At 42.2% G+C, this 20,379-nt stretch overlaps 1 protein-coding gene and 1 long non-coding RNA gene across 2 annotated transcripts in view; one reads left to right on the plus strand and one right to left on the minus strand.

Moving 5' to 3' along the window:
* Positions 1–2,132, plus strand: part of LOC127005291 (metabotropic glutamate receptor 4-like) — a 107,030-nt gene extending 104,898 nt beyond the window's left edge. Inside the window, exon 13 of the mRNA XM_050874085.1 lies at positions 1,941–2,132. Within this exon, the coding sequence (XP_050730042.1) occupies positions 1,941–2,132 (192 nt within the window). The remainder of the gene's footprint in view (positions 1–1,940) is intronic.
* Positions 2,133–2,990: 858 nt separating this feature from the next.
* LOC127005262 (uncharacterized) overlaps positions 2,991–20,379 on the minus strand; it is a 76,721-nt gene continuing 59,332 nt past the window's right edge. Inside the window, exon 2 of the long non-coding RNA XR_007758414.1 lies at positions 2,991–3,374. This is a non-coding gene — a long non-coding RNA (uncharacterized LOC127005262). The remainder of the gene's footprint in view (positions 3,375–20,379) is intronic.

The raw sequence follows: 20,379 nt of genomic DNA on the forward strand, positions 1-20,379 counted from the left end.
CTTCAGCCTGCATTCCCCTCATTCCGGAATTGGCACTTCACTGACGCAAGAATGCCAGGCACCCTTCCTCCCTCCCTCCCTTCCTCCCTTCCTGGCACTCCCTTCTTCCCTCCCTCCCTTCCTCCCTTCCTTCCGGGCATCGCTCCCATTTCATTATCTCACTTGTGTTATCCTCCTCCTCCTCTTCCTCTTCTTCTTTCTCTTCCTTCTCCTCTTATTACACTTATATTACTCCACTTCCTCTTCCATATCCTCTTTTTTTTCCTCTTCCTCCTCTTCTTCTTCCTCTTCCTTCTCCTCTTCTTACAATTCATACTTCTCCACTTCCTCATTCTTCTCCTCCTTTTCCTCTTCCATATTCACTTTTCTTCCTCCTTCTCCTCCTCTTCCTCCTCCACTAATGTTGTTTTTTGGTTTGTTTTTCCTTCATTTCCATTTTTTTTTTCTTTTTTCAATATTATCTTTCTTTCTCAAAACATTTTCCTTCTCCTTCTTCTCTCTCTCTCTCTCTCTCTCTCTCTCTCTCTCTCTCTCTCTCTCTCTCTCTCTCTCTCTCTCTCTCTCTCTCTCTCTCTCTCTCTCTCTCTCTCGTTCACCTTCACTCCCTCCTCTTTCCCTCTCCTTCCCCACCTCCTCCTCCTCCCTCTCCGCCTCCTCCTCCTCGCCCCATCTCCTTCTTTATCTCTTATCTCCCTCATTCTATATTCACCCTTCCTCTTTTTTCTCCATCTTCCACTCTTCTCCCCCTCATCACCTCCACTAAATCTTCCTCCCTCTTTCTCTTATCTCCCTCTTCCACCTCGCTTTGCAAATATCCGTGAGAAAAACGAGAGAGAGAGAGAGAGAGAGAGAGAGAGAGAGAGAGAGAAGGGAAAGGAATGAAATGAAGGAAGAGAAGATTATGAAAGTGTGTTAGAGAAGGAGGGAGAGAACAGGAGATGGAGAAAGTGGAGGAAAAAGAAGAAAAGAAGACAAAGAGAAAGAAAGAAAGACGAAGAAAGGAAGAAAGAAACACAAACGAAATGAAATCCTGAAAAGAAAAAAGAATTAGAAGAAGAAAAAGGAAAACGAGATAAGACAGGAGAAGAAAAAAATAAGAAAAAAGAGAAAACAAAGACCAAGAAAGAAAGAAAGACGAAGAAACGCTAAACGAAATTAAGCCAAGGAAAAAGAAAACAAAAACAAAGGCGAGGAAGAAAGCGAATAAGAGGAAAGACAAGTCTCAAGACAACCGTGAAACTTGTCTTCCAAAGCTTCGACTTGACTGACGGAAGACGGAAAGTAAATATGATAAAAGAGGAGACAAAGGTAAAGAATGGAGGAGGAGGAGGAGGAGGAGGAGGAAGGGAGAGGGAGGATGGTGGTGAGGGGAAAGAGGAGGAGGAGGAGGAGGAGGAGGAGGAAGGGGAGGGAGGATGGTGGTGAGGGGAAAGAGGAGGAGGAGGAGGAGGAGGAGGAGAGAAAAAAAGGAACAGGAAGCCAGGGAGTAAGGGAGGGAGGAAGAGGAAGAGGAGGAGGAGGAGGAGGAGGAGGAGAAGGAAGAGGAAGAGGAGGAGGATAAGAAGGAAGAGGAGGGGAAGGGAGAGGAAGGGAGAGTGCATGTCCTTGGAGGATGACATGCAGAGAGAGAGAGAGAGAGAGAGAGAGAGAGAGAGAGAGAGAGAGATAACCCTTAACAATTTCAAATATTAACCCACCCACAAACACGTAAAAACAACACCAACAAGAAATATATATAAAAAAATCACTCACGCCAGTTCAAAATATTCTTAACCCAATACATAAAAATAAATTCAGTCCTGCATAAGTCTAGTATTTTGAACCTTAAGGAAGAAGAAGTTAAACACATAAAAACAGGTCTATAAAACACGCAAAACAAACAGTAAAATAAACACAACAGGCCAGTACTTACCCTTGATGAAGTCCACCGCTTGCTCCAGGCCATATGTGTCGGTATCACAGTCGTCGAGAATGTGCGCGCCAAGACGGACCCCGGGTATGAAGTCCACTTGGTCATTGATGAAGTCCAGCGTATACAACATCGCCTCAAGGGCCTGGACTCCCCCCTGCGGCATGATGGGACCACATACCACATCGTTATGCCGCTCATGGACCATCATAAGTCCACCTAGAATCACGTCACCGTCCATGGCCACAACTTTCCGGTCCGGCCAGGTTAAGTTGAGTCCGGCCACCGCTTGGGCTCTTTTGTGGGTCATTCGCTTCGCCCGCCATAGGGTTTGCAAGGAGTCGGTTTGAAAAGTGTCTAATGGGAATTCTAGAGTGTGTGTGTGTGGCGATCTGGCGGTGGTAGCGAGGTGGAAGAGGAGGTGGAGGAGGAGGAGGAGGAGGAGGAGGTGGTGTTTGTGGTGGTGGTGTGGTGTTTGTAGTGGTGATGACTGCATAGTTGTGGTGATGATGATGATGGTGGTGATGGTGGTGATTTTTTATTTTTTTTTCGTTTTCACATGACACTGTTTTTGTTTTCTTTCTTTCTCTCTCTTTTCTCACTTCTTCTCTTTTTCCTCTTGTTTTATTCTCCTCTTCCTCTTGTTTATCGCTCTTTTCTTCTTCCTCTTTTATATAATCCTCCTCCTCTTCTTTATAGTTTGTGGTTGTTCGCCTCTTTATCTTCGTCTCTTCCTCTTCCTCCTCTTTTTATGTTCCTCTTCCTCCTCTTCCTCTTAAACGTGTCTGTACATTCTCCTTGCCTCTCCTCTTGGCGTAGTTACTCTTTCTTTGTTTTCCTCTTATTTACTTACTCTCCTCTTCTTTTTCCTCTTGGTCACAGCCTGTTTACTTTGCTTCCTCTTGCTCCTCTTTCTCTCTCCCTCCTCTTAACTTTGTTGCTGGGCCTTACTTACTCCCTCCTCTTCATCTTCCTCTTGCTCACAATTCCTTCTCCTCTTTCCTCTTATGTTTCTTGCTCAATTTCACTCACTTTCCTCTTCCTCTTACTATTAGTCACAGCCTGTTTCCCTTGTGTCCTCTTTCTTTGAGTACCTCTTAGATTTGTTATTATATTTCACTTTCCTCTTCCTCTTAATCACAGTCTGGCTCTATTAGTCCTCTTTCCTTGCTCTTTCCTCTTGAATTTCTTGTATATATATCACTCCCTTTCCTCTTCCTCTTCCTCCCGGCGTTATCTTTCTTTCTCTTCCTCTTAAATTTGTGGTTAAGCTTTACTCACGCTCCTCTTCCTCTTGATTACACCTCCTTTACCTCACGTCCTCTTACTTTGTCACTGCCTCCTCCTCTTAAGTTTCTGGGGCTTTACTTACGCTCCTCTTCCTCTTCCTCACAGCTCCTTCACCTCGCGTCCTCTTTGTCCTCTTCCCTTCCTCTTGGCCTGAGTTTGCTGTTGTATCTCACTCCTGCGAAAGAAAGAAAGAGGCGAAGTTAGCGGGTCCGTTTAAAGGCTTGTTGGAAGGTTTTAGAAGTTGGGCTTTTGTTTCTCTCTCTCTCTCTCTCTCTCTCTCTCTCTCTCTCTCTCTCTCTCTCTCTCTCTCTCTCTCTCTCTCTCTCTCTCTCTCTCTCTCTCTCTCTCATTCTTTCTTTGTTGCTTTCATTCATTCTTACTATCACATTCATTTGTTTCTCTCTCTCTCTCTCTCTCTCTCTCTCTCTCTCTCTCTCTCTCTCTCTCTCTCTCTCTCTCTCTCTCTCTCTCTCTCAATTAAGTATGACAAGAAAAAAAACATGGAAATACAACTCTCTCTCTCTCTCTCTCTCTCTCTCTCTCTCTCTCTCTCTCTCTCTCTCTCTCTCTCTCTCTCTCTCTCTCTCTCTCTCTCTCTCTCTCTCTCTCTCTCTCTCTCTCTCTCTCTCTCTCTCTCTCACACACACACACACACAAAATAAAGACAAAAAACTAAAATCATAACCCTTTTTCCGTGACCTTCCTTGACCTAACTTTGAACTCTCGTGGCCTTGACCTCGTGACCTCAGATGACCCAAGATGACCCTCGTGTTATCGAAGGTCCATCTTGATATCGTTAAGACTTCGATCGCCTCTTAATATACCGCGTTTAGCCGTGGAGAGCAACTTGATGTATCCGTTTAGTTAAGCACTGAATATAATGCCCTTCCTCCTCCTCCTCTTTCCTTCCTTCCTTCCTTCTTCCTTCTTTTTCTTCCTTTTTTCGTCCTTTTTCTACCTTTATCCATAGACTTCACAACTAGTTGACGGGAAATCTCTTCAGTCTTGGCGCGCGGGCTTCGCGTAAGGGGCCGATTGTTATGGCGACTTTCACTGCGACAACTCAAACACACTCTGCGTTCTTACTCCGAATTTAAGTGGAAACACGACGAAATCTTCAAGTACAAGCAGGCAGGAGTGTCTCTAGAGTGATTTGGTCAAATAGCACCATGCGTGCACTTTGAAAACGTTGTGTAAAATGCGTAACTTTAGGTTGAAATCTTTACGTAAAATGAATGATAACTGTAGGATAGTAAGTCCACAGTTTTACGTATTAGGAAACAAAGAAATGTACGTTTAGTTAGTGCCTACATCAACTCAGCTCCAGTTCCGCGTCGCCCTAACTCGCCTTCACGCAGTCAGCTGGGCACTTCCCTCTGTAAGGATTATCGCTGTCCTGCCTCTGTTTACTCTCCAAATAAAGGACCTACAGTTATTCATCGTCTCTGTGCCTTCCCCACAACTGCAAGGATCCAGAGGACGATACAGGCAGTGGATCGAGTGGAAGTGACGGAGGAGACACAAGATAATTATGAGGACGCCGCGACCAGCCGGACCCGCCGACGGACGAGTTGCTCCTCGCCGCGGTCGGCGCTTACGCCGGCTACCTGGCCAGGAAGGTCAGGCCAACTCCTCTGTGGCCGAGTGCTGGGAGGAGATGAAGATTACCGTGGAGCTCGCCGCCCTCTGTGATGTTCGACGCCCTGGTCGAGCTGGTCGACAGGGGAGAGCTGGAGACAGGCCGGGCGGTCCTGGGCGGCCATCTCTCCCAATGGCCCACATGGCGTCCTTCAGGATGTCGCTGTGGGACTCCCTGATGTGCAGGGAGGACAAGGAGCGCAGGTTGAGGTTCCTCTCCTTGCCATGCGCCACAGGGACGGGTTCAGGCACCTCCTGGAGTTCCTGGCCACCATCTTGCCGCATCAGCAGGTCCCTCTTCAACTGTTTCGGTGCTAATTTCTCCAAGGACGTGACCTCGAGGAGCAGTATCGAGGAGGGCAGGAAGAACAGGGACGTGGCCAAAAGGCTAAAGTGATTGTTCAGGGACGAGGGCCAGATAGCCAAAATAAGTTGTGATTGTATATGAAAAATGAATATTTTGCTTTTTGTTGAGTAAAATTAAGATGTTTCTGCATGCTTTCCTCAAGTATTAAGTTTCTAATGTGAAAATTAAGTGATTTATTAAAACTTACGTGCACTAAATAAAAAAAAAAAATAAGTAGCTATTTCGGGCAAAAACTTATAAGATATGCTAAATATTGCTATTGATTCTGAAAATATAAGTGATTATCTCTGCATTTGGTGATGTTTGTGCATCTAGCGTAAAATCTGAGGATTTTATAGCCTTTTTAAGTTTTGTTATACTTATATAAAAACAATTAATCAGGATTTTATTAGGAACGACTTTGAATTTTTGATACCGCTGCTCATGGAGACTCATATATGCCTAAGGGAGGTGCCTGTTTTAGTTTCAGGTCGCTAGCTGCTTTGGTTTTGAAAATATTTAAATTTTAAATTTTGAATCGGCCCCCTTGCCCGTTTCGTCAAAGAAGTTTTGAAGATGAGTCTATGCTTTATCTTAAGTACAAATCTTTAATACTTATGCGTTTCCTCCTCCTCCTCCTCCTCCTCCTCCTCCTCCTCCTCCTTCCTTCCTTCTTCCTTCTTCCTTCTTTTTCTTCCATTTTTCGTCCTTTTTCTCCCATTATATTAAGTACTAATCTTTAATACTTATTCGTTTCCTCCTCCTCCTTCTCTTTCCTTCCTCCCTTCCTTCCTTCTTCCTTCTTCCTTCTTTTTCTTCCTTTTTTCGTCCTTTTTCTACCTGTATCTTAAGTACAAATCTTTATTACTTACGCGTTTCCTCCTCCTCCTTCTCTTTCCTTCCTCCCTTCCTTCCTTCTTCCTTCTTTCTTCTTTTTCTTCCTTTTTTCGTCCTTTTTCTCCCATTATATTAAGTACAAATCTTTATTACTTATGCGTTTCCTCCTCCTCCTTCTCTTTCCTTCCTCCCTTCCTTCCTTCTTCCTTCTTTCTTCTTTTTCTTCGTTTTTTCGTCCTTTTTCTACCATTATATTAAGTACCAATCTTTATTACTTATATGTTTCCTCCTTCTCCTTCTCTTGCTTCTCTCTTTTCTTCTCTCTTCTCCAATCTTTTTCCTCCTCTTTCCTTCCTTCCTTCTTCCTTCTTTCTTCTTTTTCTTCCTTCTTCGCTTTCTTACTATTCTCCCACTATATTAAGTACCAATCTTTATTACTTATTCGTTTCTACTTCTCCTCTTTCTTCTATCTTTTCTTCTCTTTTCTCCAATCTTTTTCCTCCTTCTTCCTTCGCTTTCTTCCTATTCTCCCATTTTCTTACGTACCTATTTTTGTTAGTTACGTTTCGTCCTTCATTGTATCCTCCTCCTCCTCCTTCAATTTTCTCTATCTTTCTCCTCCTCCTCCTCCTCCTCCTTCTCCTCCTCCTCCTCCTCTTCCCCCTTTTGCTCTTTCTCTATCCTTCAGTAACACCTAATCTTTCCTTTTTTCTCATCCTCTTTTTCTCCTACCTTCACTTCTTCTCCTCCTCCTCCTCCTCCTCCTCCTCCTCCTCCTCCTCCTCTCCTTCTACCTCTCTCCTCTTATTATTCCTCCTTTCTCTGACTTCTCCCTCTGATCTCTTCTTGTTCTCCTCCTCCTCCTCCTCCTTTTCTCTCTTCTCTCCTCCTGCTCTTCCTCCTTTCTTTATATCAAACTTCTGGGAAAGGGGAAGAAGGGTGTTACGAAATCTGGGAGAAGATAATGAAGATAGGAAGAAAGAAAGAGGAGGAAGGAGAGAGTGGGGAAGAAGAGGAGGAGAATGAGAGGAAGAGGAGGAAGAAGGAATAAGAGGAACATAATAACACTAATTACAATCTTGGAGGTTTAATTTGAGGACGAAGAAGTACCAACCATACCCAACCCTCATCCTCCTCTTCCTCCTCCTCTTCCTCCACCTCTAGCAATAAGCACCGAACAGAATACTTTAGATACCCCTTTCATCGTAATTACAGAGTCGCGTTTTCTTTATGTTCAATCTCTTCTTGCTCGCCGCGGCCAGAGTCACTTCGAGTTGAAAGGGAAGGAAAGGGAAGGGAAGGGAAGGGAAGGGAAGGGAAGGGAAGGGAAGGAAAGGGAAGAAGGAAGGAGAGGAAGAGGAAGGGAAGAAGGGAAGGAAAGGAAGGAAGGAGTAGGGTAGGTAAGGGGGAAGGAAGAGAGAAGGAGAGGAAGAGGAAAGGAAGGAAGGAAGGAAGGAAGGGAGGAGAGGATTGGTAAGGGATGGGAAGGGAAGGAAAAGCAAGGGAAGGAAAGGGAAGGGAAGGGAAAAGAGAGGAAAAGAAAGGATTGAATTTGAGCGATGAAGCAAAACACAGGATTCAAGTTTCTGTGTAAAGGTTCGTGTGTGTGTGTGTGTGTGTGTGTGTGTGTGTGTGTGTGTGTGTGTGTGTGTGTGTGTGTGTGTGTGTGTGTGTGTGTGCCTGCGTGCGTGTGTGTGTGCGTGTGTGCGTGATTAAAAAAATAAGGTTGTCCTGAACTTTACTTTTTTCCGTTTTCTTTCCATATTATTTTTCCTTCTCTTTTCTTCTATTTTCTATTTTTTTAATTTGTGTTTTTTTTTCGTTCGTCGTCTTTTCCAATTCCTTACTTTTCTTTTTCTGATTTGGTTCCTTGATTTTTTCCTTATTCCTCTTTTTCTTAATTTCCTTTCTGTTACTTTCTTCTTTTTCTTCTTCTTCGTTTCTTATCCCCTTTTCTCTTTCTTCCGTTTCCCTTCTCCTCTTTCCTTCCTCTTTCCCTCCTCATCTGCTCCTCCTCCTCCTCCCTCTTCTCCTTCCTTCACCATCTCACATCTGTTCTCTCTCCCACTCCTCTCCTTCCTACCTTTCATTCCTTTCTCCATCTCCATCATCATAACCACCACCTCCTCCTCCTCCTCCTCCTCCTCCTCCTCCTTGCCCGGTTGAAGAGGTATCGTTAACATGCTGACTCATACATTTTGGAACAGGGACGGACGGCTGCGGAACAATGGCGGACGGCTGCGGACATAACACTGCTCATTTCGTATTCCATCGCTCTTCGTTTTGGAATGTGAGAACGGACACGCACGCTCCTCCTCTCCTTTTCCTCTTCCTCTTCTCCCTCGTGTTATTCCTCCTCTTCTTCTTCTTTTTCCTCTTGTTTCTCCTCTTCGTCTTCTTTTGAATTCTCCTCATCTTTCTCTTTCTCTTCGGCTAATTCTTATCTTACTTTCTATCTTTCTCCTCCTCTAATTTTCCTCTTCTTCTTTCTTTTCCTCTTCCTTTTGCTCTTCTTCCTCCATCTCCTATTCTTTTTTCTCTCTCCTCTTCCTCCTCTCCTTCCTCCTCAACCTGTTCTGTCTTCTGTTTCTCCTCCGCTTCTTCTTTCTCGACCTCGTCCTCCTCCTCTTCATTCTTATCCTCTTCCTTTTCTGATTTCTTCTCTTCTTTCTCTTCTTCTTCTTCTTCTTTTTTCATTTTCTTCTTTTTCTTCTCCTTCTGCTTCTTCTAGTTCCTCTTCCTCCTACTACTGTTTCTCCTCCTCGTCTTATTCTTCTTAACCTTCCTCCTCCTCCTCCTCCTCCTCTTCCTCTTCCTTTTCCTCCTCCTCCTCCTCCATTTCTTCTTCTTCCTTTATTATGTATTTCCTTCTCTTTGTTTTTCTTCTCTTCCATTAACTAGAGAAATTGCCATAAGGAGTAAACCATTTAAACACACACACACACACACACACACACACACACACACACACACACACACACACACACACACACACACACGCACAGGTGCAAGATAATTAAGAGCACAGGTGGAAAGGTAAAAAAAAAAAAAAAAAAAACGAAACTTGTATACAGCGAAAATTGCTGAAAGTCAAGAGAAAATTATTTAAGCAAAGACGAAAATTGTACGTGTGTGTGTGTGTGTGTGTGTGTGTGTGTGTGTGTGTGTGTGTGTGTGTGTGTGTGTGTGTGTGCGCGTGAGGGGGTCAGTCAGGTGCACTTAAACACACAGGTAAGTAGAGGTGTGTGGTGGATTCTAAGTGGTGTTTGGAAGGGGGGTGGAGGGGTGGAGGGGACAACACACACGCACACGCACACGCACACACATACACACTCTCACCTTGAATTTTAAATATGATTCTTCCGGGGTTGGTGTTTTTTTTCCTTTGTTTTTCTTTGTGTTTTTTCCTTTACGTTTTATTAATTATGTGTTTTATTTTGCATCCTTGTTTTTTTATTATTTCTATTTTTACTTTCAATTTATTTTATTTTTTCTCTCTTCTTATATTTGTATTGTATTGTTTGTTTTCCTTTTCCTTTTTTGTTTCTTCTTCTCTTCGTCATTTTCTGCTTCATTTCTCTCTTTTACACCATAGTCCTCCTCCTCCTCCTCCTCCTCCTCCTCTTCCCTTCTGATTTCCGGCTTCCTAAAAGAGAGGAGATTAGAACTACCGATCTTAACGTGCTACTCTTCCTCTTCCTCTTCCTCTTCCTCCTCCTCCTTCTCCTCTTCCTCCTGCTACTGCCATTCAATCTCCTCTTCTTCCCCTTCCTCCTCCTCCTACTAATACTACTACGTTCCTACACCTCAGTTCTCTTCTTCCTCTTCCTCCTCTTCCCTCTACGTTAACTTCTCCTCTTCCTCTTTTCTTTCAGCGTAGTGGGAGTCGTGATGAAAGGAAGAAGATGGAAGGGGGAACAGAAGAGAAGAGAAGGATGAAAGGAAGAGAGAGGAAAAAGAGGGAAGAGGAGGAGGAAGAGGAGGAGGAGGTGAATGAGAAGGGTAATGAGGAGGAAAGGAGGAGAAAGAGACCTATTCACATTTTTTTTAGAGACAGAAAATCAAAAGGAAGAGGAAGAGGAGGAGGAAGAAGAGGAAGAAGAGAAAGAAGAAATGGCAAACCAGCAATCAAATAAACATAGACAAATGAATAGAGAATGACAATACGGATGAAGAAGAAGAGGAAGAGGAAGAGGAAGAGGAAGAGGAGGAGGAGGAGGAGGAGGAGGAGGAGGAGGGAGACGACGGGAAGAAAAGAAGAGAAGTAAAGAAGAGATGAGAGAGAGAGAGAGAGAGAGAGAGAGAGAGAGAGAGAGACTAAGCCCTCCTCTGATGCCCTACAGAGCTAAACGAGACATCAATGAATACTCTCTCTCTCTCTCTCTCTCTCTCTCTCTCTCTCTCTCTCTCTCCCCCTAATGGACACTCCAGGAGATGCGAATGTTTAAAGGGACGACTGACTGACAACAACAACAACAACAACAACAACAACGAGGAAAGAAGGGATGGAGAGTAGGAGGAAGAGGAGGAAGGAAAGGACGGAAGGAGAGGAAGAAGAGGAGGAGGAGAAGGAAAGGAGGAAAGGATGGAAGGGAAGTAGTGGAGGGAGAAAGGACGAGAGAGGAGGGATTGATGAGAGAAAAGAATCAAGACAAACGAAAGAGAAAAAGGACAAGAAAAGAAAATGGAGAAAGAAAGAAGAGAAAAAAGAAAGAAGAGAAAGAGGATGGAAAAAAGAAGACAGGAAAAGTAAAAAAAAAACACGAAAAAGAATTGACAGAAGGAAACAAGGCAAGAGAAAATAAGCATACAGGAACAAGAAGCAGAAAAAGAATAATTAGAGGAGAATGAAGAGAGAAAAACGTAAAAAAAAACAAATAGGAAATGAATACAAGAGAAACAATGGATAGAATAGGAAGAATACAGAGTGGAAAACCAGAAACAAACACGAAAATAGGCAAAACAGAGCTAAGAGGTTTAAAGTCACACCACTAGAACGGGCTTAGGCAGGGAAGGGGAGCATTGGAATCGACTTAGTAGGTACTCAGACGGGCCTCAGAGGGGGCTGTAGAGGCTGAATGGACTGGACGTAAACAGTGAGCCTGGAGAGGGCTTTCAAATAGGGTTAGATGGTGCTAGGTTGACATAATGACGTAGAAAAGGGATTGGAGGAGGCTGAGAGAGGCTTCCACAGTACAGGAAGCGTAGAAAAGAAGATAGACTGAAGGAGAACGTTTAAATGGTTTGGGAGGAGTTCAACGTTGAAAGATGGAACGTAAACTTGAACCTAAACTATGAAGGGAACGTTTAAATGGTTTAGGAAGGATAGAAGAGTAACTAGACTGAAAGACATATATTGAAAAGGTTTAGAGAGAGAACATAACCCCGTGTAATAAAAGAACCAAAAAAGGGTTTAGGAAAATAGTACACCAGCAAAAGGACAGTGAAAATGAACCATGGCAGAAAGGAAAACGTAGAAATGGCTTACGAAGAATTTAGCATGAGAGAATGACACAGAAGGCTGCTTAGAAGGCTTAAAAAAAGGGCTACAGTATCAACGTTGCCAGACTGTCGTACTCAGCCGCTTATATTTCCCGACTTCCTGATCCAAAACTGTCTTCTGGGCTCCGATAACGAAACTCATTTATAGTTATCGTTAAAAGGGTTAGATCCTGATGTTTCTTGGCAATAGTTAGGCGTCAGAAACCGGTAAGTACTATGCTCTGAGTACGTTAATCTGGCAACGGTGTACAGTATACCTAATAAACATCAATAACTTACACAAGAAAGGGAGACGTTGAAATGGTACACGAGGGGGAAAGGGGGAGAGAAATGGAGAACTGGCATGGGAAGAAAAGGGAAAAGAAGACGGTGAAATTGTATAGCAAGGGAAGGGAAACGGAGAAGAAATGGTTAACGAAAGGAAAAGGAAAGGGACACGCTGATATGGAGTAAAGGGAAAAAAAGGGAAGCGTGGATATGGTAACCTATACGAGAGACTTAACATGCAAGGGGACGAGGAGAGAGGCATCACAACCGACTATACCAAGGAAGGGCAGGAGGGAAACTAACCTAAAGGGACGGAAAGGGAGGGAAAAGGGGGGCATCTGAAGGTGATCTCAGCTTACAAAGACATTTGGAAGTCGAGGTCCGCGAGGGAAGGAGGGGGAAGGGAGGAGGGCTCAGAAGGGGATTGAAGCCTAACATAAAGGGCGCGGGAATCTGTTGCAGAATGTATCGGATCCTGCTCAGTGTTGCCTTCCATTATGCGGGACGCGCTAAGAGGCTTCAAGAGTGTGTGTGTGTGTGTGTGTGTGTGTGTGTGTGTTAGGATATATAGTGGATAAATTAATGCAAGAATTAATACAATAAGTGAGGAAAGAGAGTATCTATGAGGCGTATGTTTGTGTGTGTGTGTGTGTGTGTGTGTGTGTGTGTGTGTGTGTGTGTGTGTGTGTGTGTGTGTGTGTACGGGGATTGCTTCAGGGATCGACATGTGAATTGCTGTGCGGATTAATGTGAAAAAATAATAAAGCTGAAGGCATGAAGCGTGCATGCGAACCCGGATGGAATATTTGTTGTAGAATTTGTAGATTGCTGTTAAGAATTTCACCACACACACACACACACACACACACACACACACACACACACACACACACACACACGCATCCCCACAACTACCTGCACGTAAATACCTCAGTTGTGTAATGTTAGTACTACTGTGGTTACAATAAATACTACAGCTACTATTTATATTATCACCTCATTCATTCATTCTACAGCTAATATTTCTACTACTATTACCATGGCTTCTAGTTACAGTTTATTACTACTGTTACGCCCTCAGCTATTACTACTAATACTGCTATCACTACAGTTACTGGTACTGGTAAAAGAAAGTGTCTTATAATTCCGAGCTAAGTGATTTAAAAAGTAGGTTAAGTCTGGCAGAACATTTTAATGGGAGAAAACTAAAAGAATATACTTTCTCCGTCGTCTTAAGTCCCGTTCACGCTGTGCCGACTCTGGGCCATGACAACCCAGCGATTCGGAGTATACGAGGTCTTGGGTGTGAAATGTTGACGTGAAAGGCTCGCACATGGTCGGGAAGTGGTCTAGAAACGATCGTTGGATGCTGGTTCGGCACGAAGTGAAGGGGGCCAAGAAGTCGCTGGGTTGTCGAGTGTACGGGGCCTTAGAGTAAAATATGTGACAGACAGACAGGCTTCCACTACATCCCTTTTCCTGATACTCCTTAAGGCTACCTCCTCCTCCTCCTCCTTTTGGTCCTCCTCCTCCATCTCGTCCTCATTATACGCCACCGTTACGCCTTGAACACGAACCCACGTAGCATGACCAGGAAACTGCCGTCCTCTCTCCCACTCCCTCTCCCTCTCTCTCCCTCTCTCTCTCTCTAGCTAAGGCCTACACACAGCCCTCCTACTGCGCCCCGCCCACCCGCTATGTCTTTCAGGGGAGAAGGAATAGAAGGGAAGGAAGGGAAGGGAAGGAAGGGGAGAATGAAATATATATCTCCTGGTTACGGGTGGCAGTGAAAGCTAGAGGTCGTGGGTGACTTATACAAAAAGGGAGGTCGGTGGCGGGTTATTAAATTCGTGATTGATGGTTTGAAAGGGCGGCGAGCGGTGAGTTAGGAGCGAAGGGAAGGTTAAGCCGCTGATATGGAAGAAGACGTTGATGGGTATAGGAGGGAAAAGTGTACAGAGATGAAATGTTGGATGAGTTAAATAAAGTGAATTGTTGAATGAGACAGGAATGATTTAGAAGCGAAATGATGATAGAACAAATATTAATGCCCAGGCGTGAGTTAGGGCCGAAGGGGAAGGTTAAGCCGCTGATATGGAAGAAGACGTTGATGGGTTAAGGGGAAAAGATATATAAAAGTGAATTGTTGAGTGAGACAGGAATGATTTAGAACCGAAATGATGATAGGAAAAATAGTAATGCTCCAGCGATGAGTTAGGACTGAAGGGGAAGGTTACGCGTCGTTATTGAAGAAGACGTTGATGGGTTAAGAGGGAAAATATATATAGAGATGAAATGTGAGGTAAGACAGGAACGATTTAGGGACGAGATGATGACAGGATAAATAGTAGGAGTGGAAGGGGGGATTAAGCATCGCTATGGAAGGAGATGTTGCTGGGTTGAGGAGGAAAGAGCTGTATAAAAGTAAAATGTTGAGTGAGACAGGAATAAGTTAAGGGCGAAATGGAGATAGGACCCAAAATATACGCTATAATAATTGAAAATTCTTATGTATTGCTAGATATTGTATAAAATGAATAAAAGTGAATTCATGAGTAAGACAGGAATGATTTAAAGACGAAATGGTGATAAAACGTATAACAGACTTGATATAAACGGAATTACTCTGATATATCGCAAGAAATAAGAGAAAAACACAGAGTAAGGAAAATTCTTGTTCGAAAATTAAGAATAAACATGATGGAAACGATAATTCAAATTTAGCGACAAAATAAAAATAGGGAAAGAAATAGACGTCATAAAAATAGGAAATTCTAATATAACACTAGAAATTAATGTAAGAGATAGTGTAAAGGAGAAAATGTTCGATGACTGAGATGTAAATAAACGTAAAAGAAACGATGAATCAAATTTAGGGACAAAATGATAACAGAACAAATAATAGACTTGTTATGAAAATAGAGAATGGAAATGTATTGCTAGAATGAAAGCAGGAGGAAGAAAAAAGAAAAAAAAGCTTGTTCGGGTACTGAGATACGACAAAATGGTGATAGGTTGCATAATAGACGTTCAAAAAATGGGAAATACGAATATATTGATAGAAATGAGATAGAGACACAGTGCAGAGAAAAAAAGCTCGTTCGGATACTAAGATAAAAATAGACGAGGCGGAAATGGTGCGTCAAAGGAAGGAGGCAAAATTGATTAGGCTTTTGAAGTACTATAAATAATATGTGACAAAAAAACTGATCAAACGATATATTCCAGGAAGATGAGACTCAGAGGTAGAAAACAGAAAAAAAAATGATGGGTTTTCCGTAGAATTGAAAGGAAGATATGAAAAAACCCATCAAACTCCCAAATCTCAAACAGATAAAACTCAAGACTGGAAAAATGAAAAAATAGTGTTCTGAAGATTCAATAAATAATATAAAACAAAAAGAAACGGTTCCAATTATCGAATACCAAAGAGATGAAACTAAGAAGAAGAAATATGAAAAAAATGAGTTTTCTGAAGATTCAAAAATAATGCAAAACAAAAAGAAACACTTCCACTTATCAAATGTGAAAGAAATTAAACTCAGAAGAAATATGAAAAAATAGTTTGTTCTGAAGATTCAAAAATAATGCAAAACAAAAAGAAACACTTCCAATTATCAAATACCAAAGAAATGAAACTCAGAACAAGAAACAGGAAGTAAATAATGAGTTTTCTAAGGAACCAAATATAGTATATAACAAAAGAGCGGCTCAAACTATCAAATCCCAAACAGATGATATGAAAAGTAGATATATGGAAAAAATAATGAGTTTTCAGAAGAATAAAAAATAATGATATAAAAAAAAAGCGTGTCAAACCATCAAATACAAAAAGGTGAGCTTCAAACTGCAAAAAATAAAAAGGAGAAAAATCACGTGGACATAAAAAAAAAACGCAGGTGAGTTTTATGAGGCTGCCAAAAGTAGAAAAATCACCCGAATATCTAATACACAGGTGAGTTTTATGAGTCTGCCAAAAGTAGAAAAATCACCCGGATATCAAATTCACAGGTGAGTTTTATGAGGCTGCCAAAAGTAGAAAAATCACCTGGATATCTAATACACAGGTGAGTTTTATGAGTCTGCCAAAAGTAGAAAAATCACCCGGATATCAAATTCACAGGTGAGTTTTATGAGGCTGCCAAAAGTAGAAAACTCACCCGGATATCGAATACACAGGTGAGTTTTATGAGAAAGCTATCCCGCGAACAACACCAAGACAAGCACTAACATAAACTCTCATGCCCTGCAACACAACACCAAAAAATGACACTTCCAGGTAACGGCGCGAAGGAGAAATTTACCTGAGAATCGACTAGACAGGTGAACCAACCATTTGACGCGTGAGTGACAGGCTAGCATAAACACACACACACACACACACACACACACACACACACACACACACACACACACACACACACACACACACACAAACGCACAGGTAACAGCAAAATAAAACTGAATACAAAAACACATTCCCATCGACTATCCTGCCGCATAAAAAATAAACTATTCTAGCAAATGCACAAACGAAGGTAACACAAGTAGGTAATAGCGAAGTAAATAAATAAAAAAAAATAAAAAAAACGAAAAACGAGAAAATTCCAGGTAAGCGAACATTGATTTACCTGGATATCAGTTAAGCAGGTGAACCTATTGCCGCGTATATATCAACCTAACACAGACAAACGCACACACTCACCTAACATGAACAGGTAACACAGCAATAATAAATAAAAAAAACGAACTCAAGGAACGACATTTCCAGGTACACGAGGAGAGGCTTACCTGGACATCGACTAACCAGGTGAACCATTTGACACGTGTGTATTAACCTAACAACACACACACACACACACACACACACACACACACACACACACACACACAGAGCCCCCCCTCCAAACACACACCCTCCCTCCACACACACAACAAAAACAACACCACAACACGAACACAAGCAAAGTAAAGCACAAAGATACAATCCCAAACACACCTATCTGTCTACCTAACGAATGCAACACTAACACACACTCACACAGGTGGGAGGAATAATCCAACACAAAGCGATGGAGAAGAAGGAGGGGGAAGAGGAGGAAGAAGAAGAGGTGTGAACAGGAAGAAGGAATAACCCAGCGAATAGCGGGCTTTTTTTTTTATTATTGTTTTCTTTTTTTGTGTGCCCTTGAGCTGCCTTTGTTGTAAAAAAAAAAAAAAACACAAAGAAGGAAGAAGAAGAGGAGGAGGAGGAAGAGGAAGAAAGGGAAGTGTGAACGGGTACGAGGAATGAATGCAAAGAAGTAGATGCAGCAAATATGAATGACAAGACTGAATCCACAAAAGAAAAACAAGTAACACACACGTACACACGCACCCCCTCCTCCCACTGCCTCCCCCCCTCCCCCCCACAGGTATAAAAAGCGTCACCGCACACCTGGATATCGACAGACAGGTGAGTCGGAGCGGCGTTTTCGTTCTGTCTAACAAGATCACGCGGGACGGTCCTAAAATATTCACACGACCGGAAGCTTCGGACACCATGGCGCCGGGTGAGAGAGAGAGAGAGAGAGAGAGAGAGAGAGAGAGAGAGAATGTGTTTGTCTGTGTGTGTGTTTGTGTGTGTGTGTTTGTTCGCATTCTCACATGACATTCCGGAACGCCAGGTAAGCAGCCAACAAGGTATCCTCCTCTTCCTCTTCCTCTTCCTCCTCCTCCTCCTCCTCCTCCTCCTCCTCCTCACCATCATCATCATCATCGGCCACATTCACAGCGTAACCTTCCCGTGAGAAAATGTTATTTTTTTAGTGTAAGAATCTGGGGAGCGCGGGAACGGAATTTGCTCTCGTTCATTAGGGATTCTGTTAGCTTCTTTTTTTATGTCTTTTTTTGTTGTCTTTTACGGAAGCGGATTTTATGCAGAGCGGTATTTTTTTATAATTGTTTTTTAAGGCATTCATTTTTACTATTTTTCTTTTTTTTTATATTCAATGAGGAAAACTTAGCCACTATATAAATTTTTAGCTGAACGTTTTTTTCATTGTTTTTAGGAAGGTTTTTTTTTTTACTATACATTTTTTTTTAGAGGAAAACGTCACCACTGTTATAAATTTTTAGCAGAACGTTCAAGTTATTACGACATTTTTTTAACTACTATTTTTTATTTATTAATTTAAAGAGAAAAACTTCACCACAATATATACATTTTTAGCAGAACGTTTTTTTTTATTATTGTTTCTAAGTAATTTTCCCTATTATTTTTTATTTATTTATTCAAAGAGGAAAACTTCAGCACAGAATATATATGAATTTTACCCTCACCGAACAGAGCGTTTTATAAGTTTACCTTAGAGCGACGTTATCGAGCTTTTGGAATAGTAATAATAATGCTGAGAAGAGAATTAAAAAGAAGAACAAGAATATAAGAACGAGAACAACAGGAACAAGATAGTGATGACAAGAACAATAAAACGAAAAATAAGAACAGAGAACAAGAAATATGAAAAGAAAAAAAACAATAAGAAAAACAATAACAATACACATAAGAAAAAAAAAACAAGAAGAAAAAAAAATAAGAACGAGAAGGAAAAAAAACAAGCCAGAGACGAAAAAACAACAAAAAACAACAAAAACAAAAGACTAACAATACCCAGGAAAAAGAAGAAAAACAACAACACTGAAAACAATACCAACACCAAAACACCACCACTCCACCACCACCACCACCACCACCACAACCTCACCTTCATACCACAACACCACCACGCAGTACCCACACATATCACTAACATTCCCGTATCGTCCATTACCCCAAAAGTCTCATTAGGTAACTTCCCCCATTAGGTTCGCCAGGTAAGAAAATAGTGAGAGTTACCCCGCGAACAGGTGCGCTGAGGTGAGGCGATGGCAGCTTCCCCAGGTAACGTGTCGGTGATTACAGGTAAGTTTACGAATTAAGAGAACGCCCAGGTAAGCTCAGGTAAGGATATTTGTGGGTCCTTGCGGTGTAGTTAACCTGTTTCCCACCTGTGTTTTGCGTTGTTGATTTTCTTTATTCCTTTTTTCCTTCTTTCTTTCTTTTCTCTTTCTCATCTTTATCTTTATCTATTGCATTTTATGTTATTCCTCTCCTTATGCCTTTTTTTTTTTTTGCTTCCTTCCCTCCTTCGTTTTTATTTCTATCTTCTCCATTCCTCGTCATCACTTTCTATTTTCCTTTGTTTTCCCTTTCTTCCTTCCTCCCTTTCTTTCTCATTCTTTTCTTTCTCCTTTTTTTCAACTATTGGCCTCCGTTTCCTTTTTTCCTTCCTCCCCTTTCTCCTCTTCTTCATCATTCTCTCCTGCATTTTCCGTTACTACTCTCTTTTTTTCTCATTTTCTCTCACTCCTCCTATTCATATTCCTTTTAGTTTTTTTTATTCTTTTTTCTTCCTCTCTTATCCAAATATTTCTTCCTTTCTTCCATTCCCTTCTTCCTTCCCTCACACTGACCTTTTCTCTCTCTTGCATCCTCAGTTATTAATTTCCTTTTTCCTTTTTTCTCCTCTTCTTCCCTTCTCCCCGCTTCTCCCATCCTTTCTCAATACTTTTCTTTCCCTCGTCCTTCCCTTCTGTTCTTCCCCGCCTCTTCCTTCCCCTCTTCACTTCTCCTCCCTCCCTTTCTATGTAACTTTTTGTCCGCTGTCCAGCTTGTCAACAATCCTCGCTGGCAATTTTCCGCGAGTGTGCTAAAGTGTATCGCTGCCAACCCGCCTCGCCGCGCACTCACCCCGGGGCCAGCTCAGTTGCCGATGTCCTCCAGCTCACAATACGGGGCTGAGTGACTGACTGACTGACCGACTGACTGACTGGGTGACTGACTTCGCCGCTTATGAGAGAGCTGAGAGAGTAGGGAAGGGGTAGAGGGGTGAGGGGGGGGGACTTGGGTCTTTGGCTGGGCTCTGTTTGGGTGTCTATCTCTCTCTCTCTCTCTTTCTGTTACTGTGTGTGTGTGTGTGTGTGTGTGTGTGTGTGTGTATAAGTAAGTAAAATGTGGCATGATTGGACTCTAGATTTTTTTTTTTTTTTTTTTTTTTGTGTGTGTGTGTGTAAGTAAAATGTGGCATGATTGGACCGTAATTTTTTTTTTCTGTGTGTGTGTGTGTGTGTGTGTGTGTGTGTGTGTGTGTGTGTGTGTGTGTGTGTGTGTGTGTGTGTGTGTGTGTGTGTGTGTGTGTCGTTTTTGGCTTTCTATCTATCTCTTATCTCTCTGTCTGTGTATCTTTTCTCTGCCTCATTTTTCTTCTCTAATATCTCCCTCTCTCAACATCTCTCACTCTCCCTTCTCTCGTCTGTTTCCTATTCCCTCACATCTTATCTCTCCTCTCTTTCATTTCTCTCCTTCTCCTTCCCATCCCTTCATCGTTTTCCTTTTCTCTCTTCTCTCTCCCATTTTCTATTTTCTCTCCCATCCCTTTGCATCCTCTTCCTTCCCTCCTCTCCATCCCTTCTATTTCGACCTTCTCTCCTCTCTCTCCCATCTCTTCCAATATTCTCTTTCCTCAAGTTACAATTCCTTCCCATCCTACCCCTTCTCCTTCTCTCTTGTCTA

The sequence above is a fragment of the Eriocheir sinensis genome, chromosome 29 (assembly GCF_024679095.1).
Source record: "Eriocheir sinensis breed Jianghai 21 chromosome 29, ASM2467909v1, whole genome shotgun sequence".
NCBI lineage: Eukaryota > Metazoa > Arthropoda > Malacostraca > Decapoda > Varunidae > Eriocheir > Eriocheir sinensis.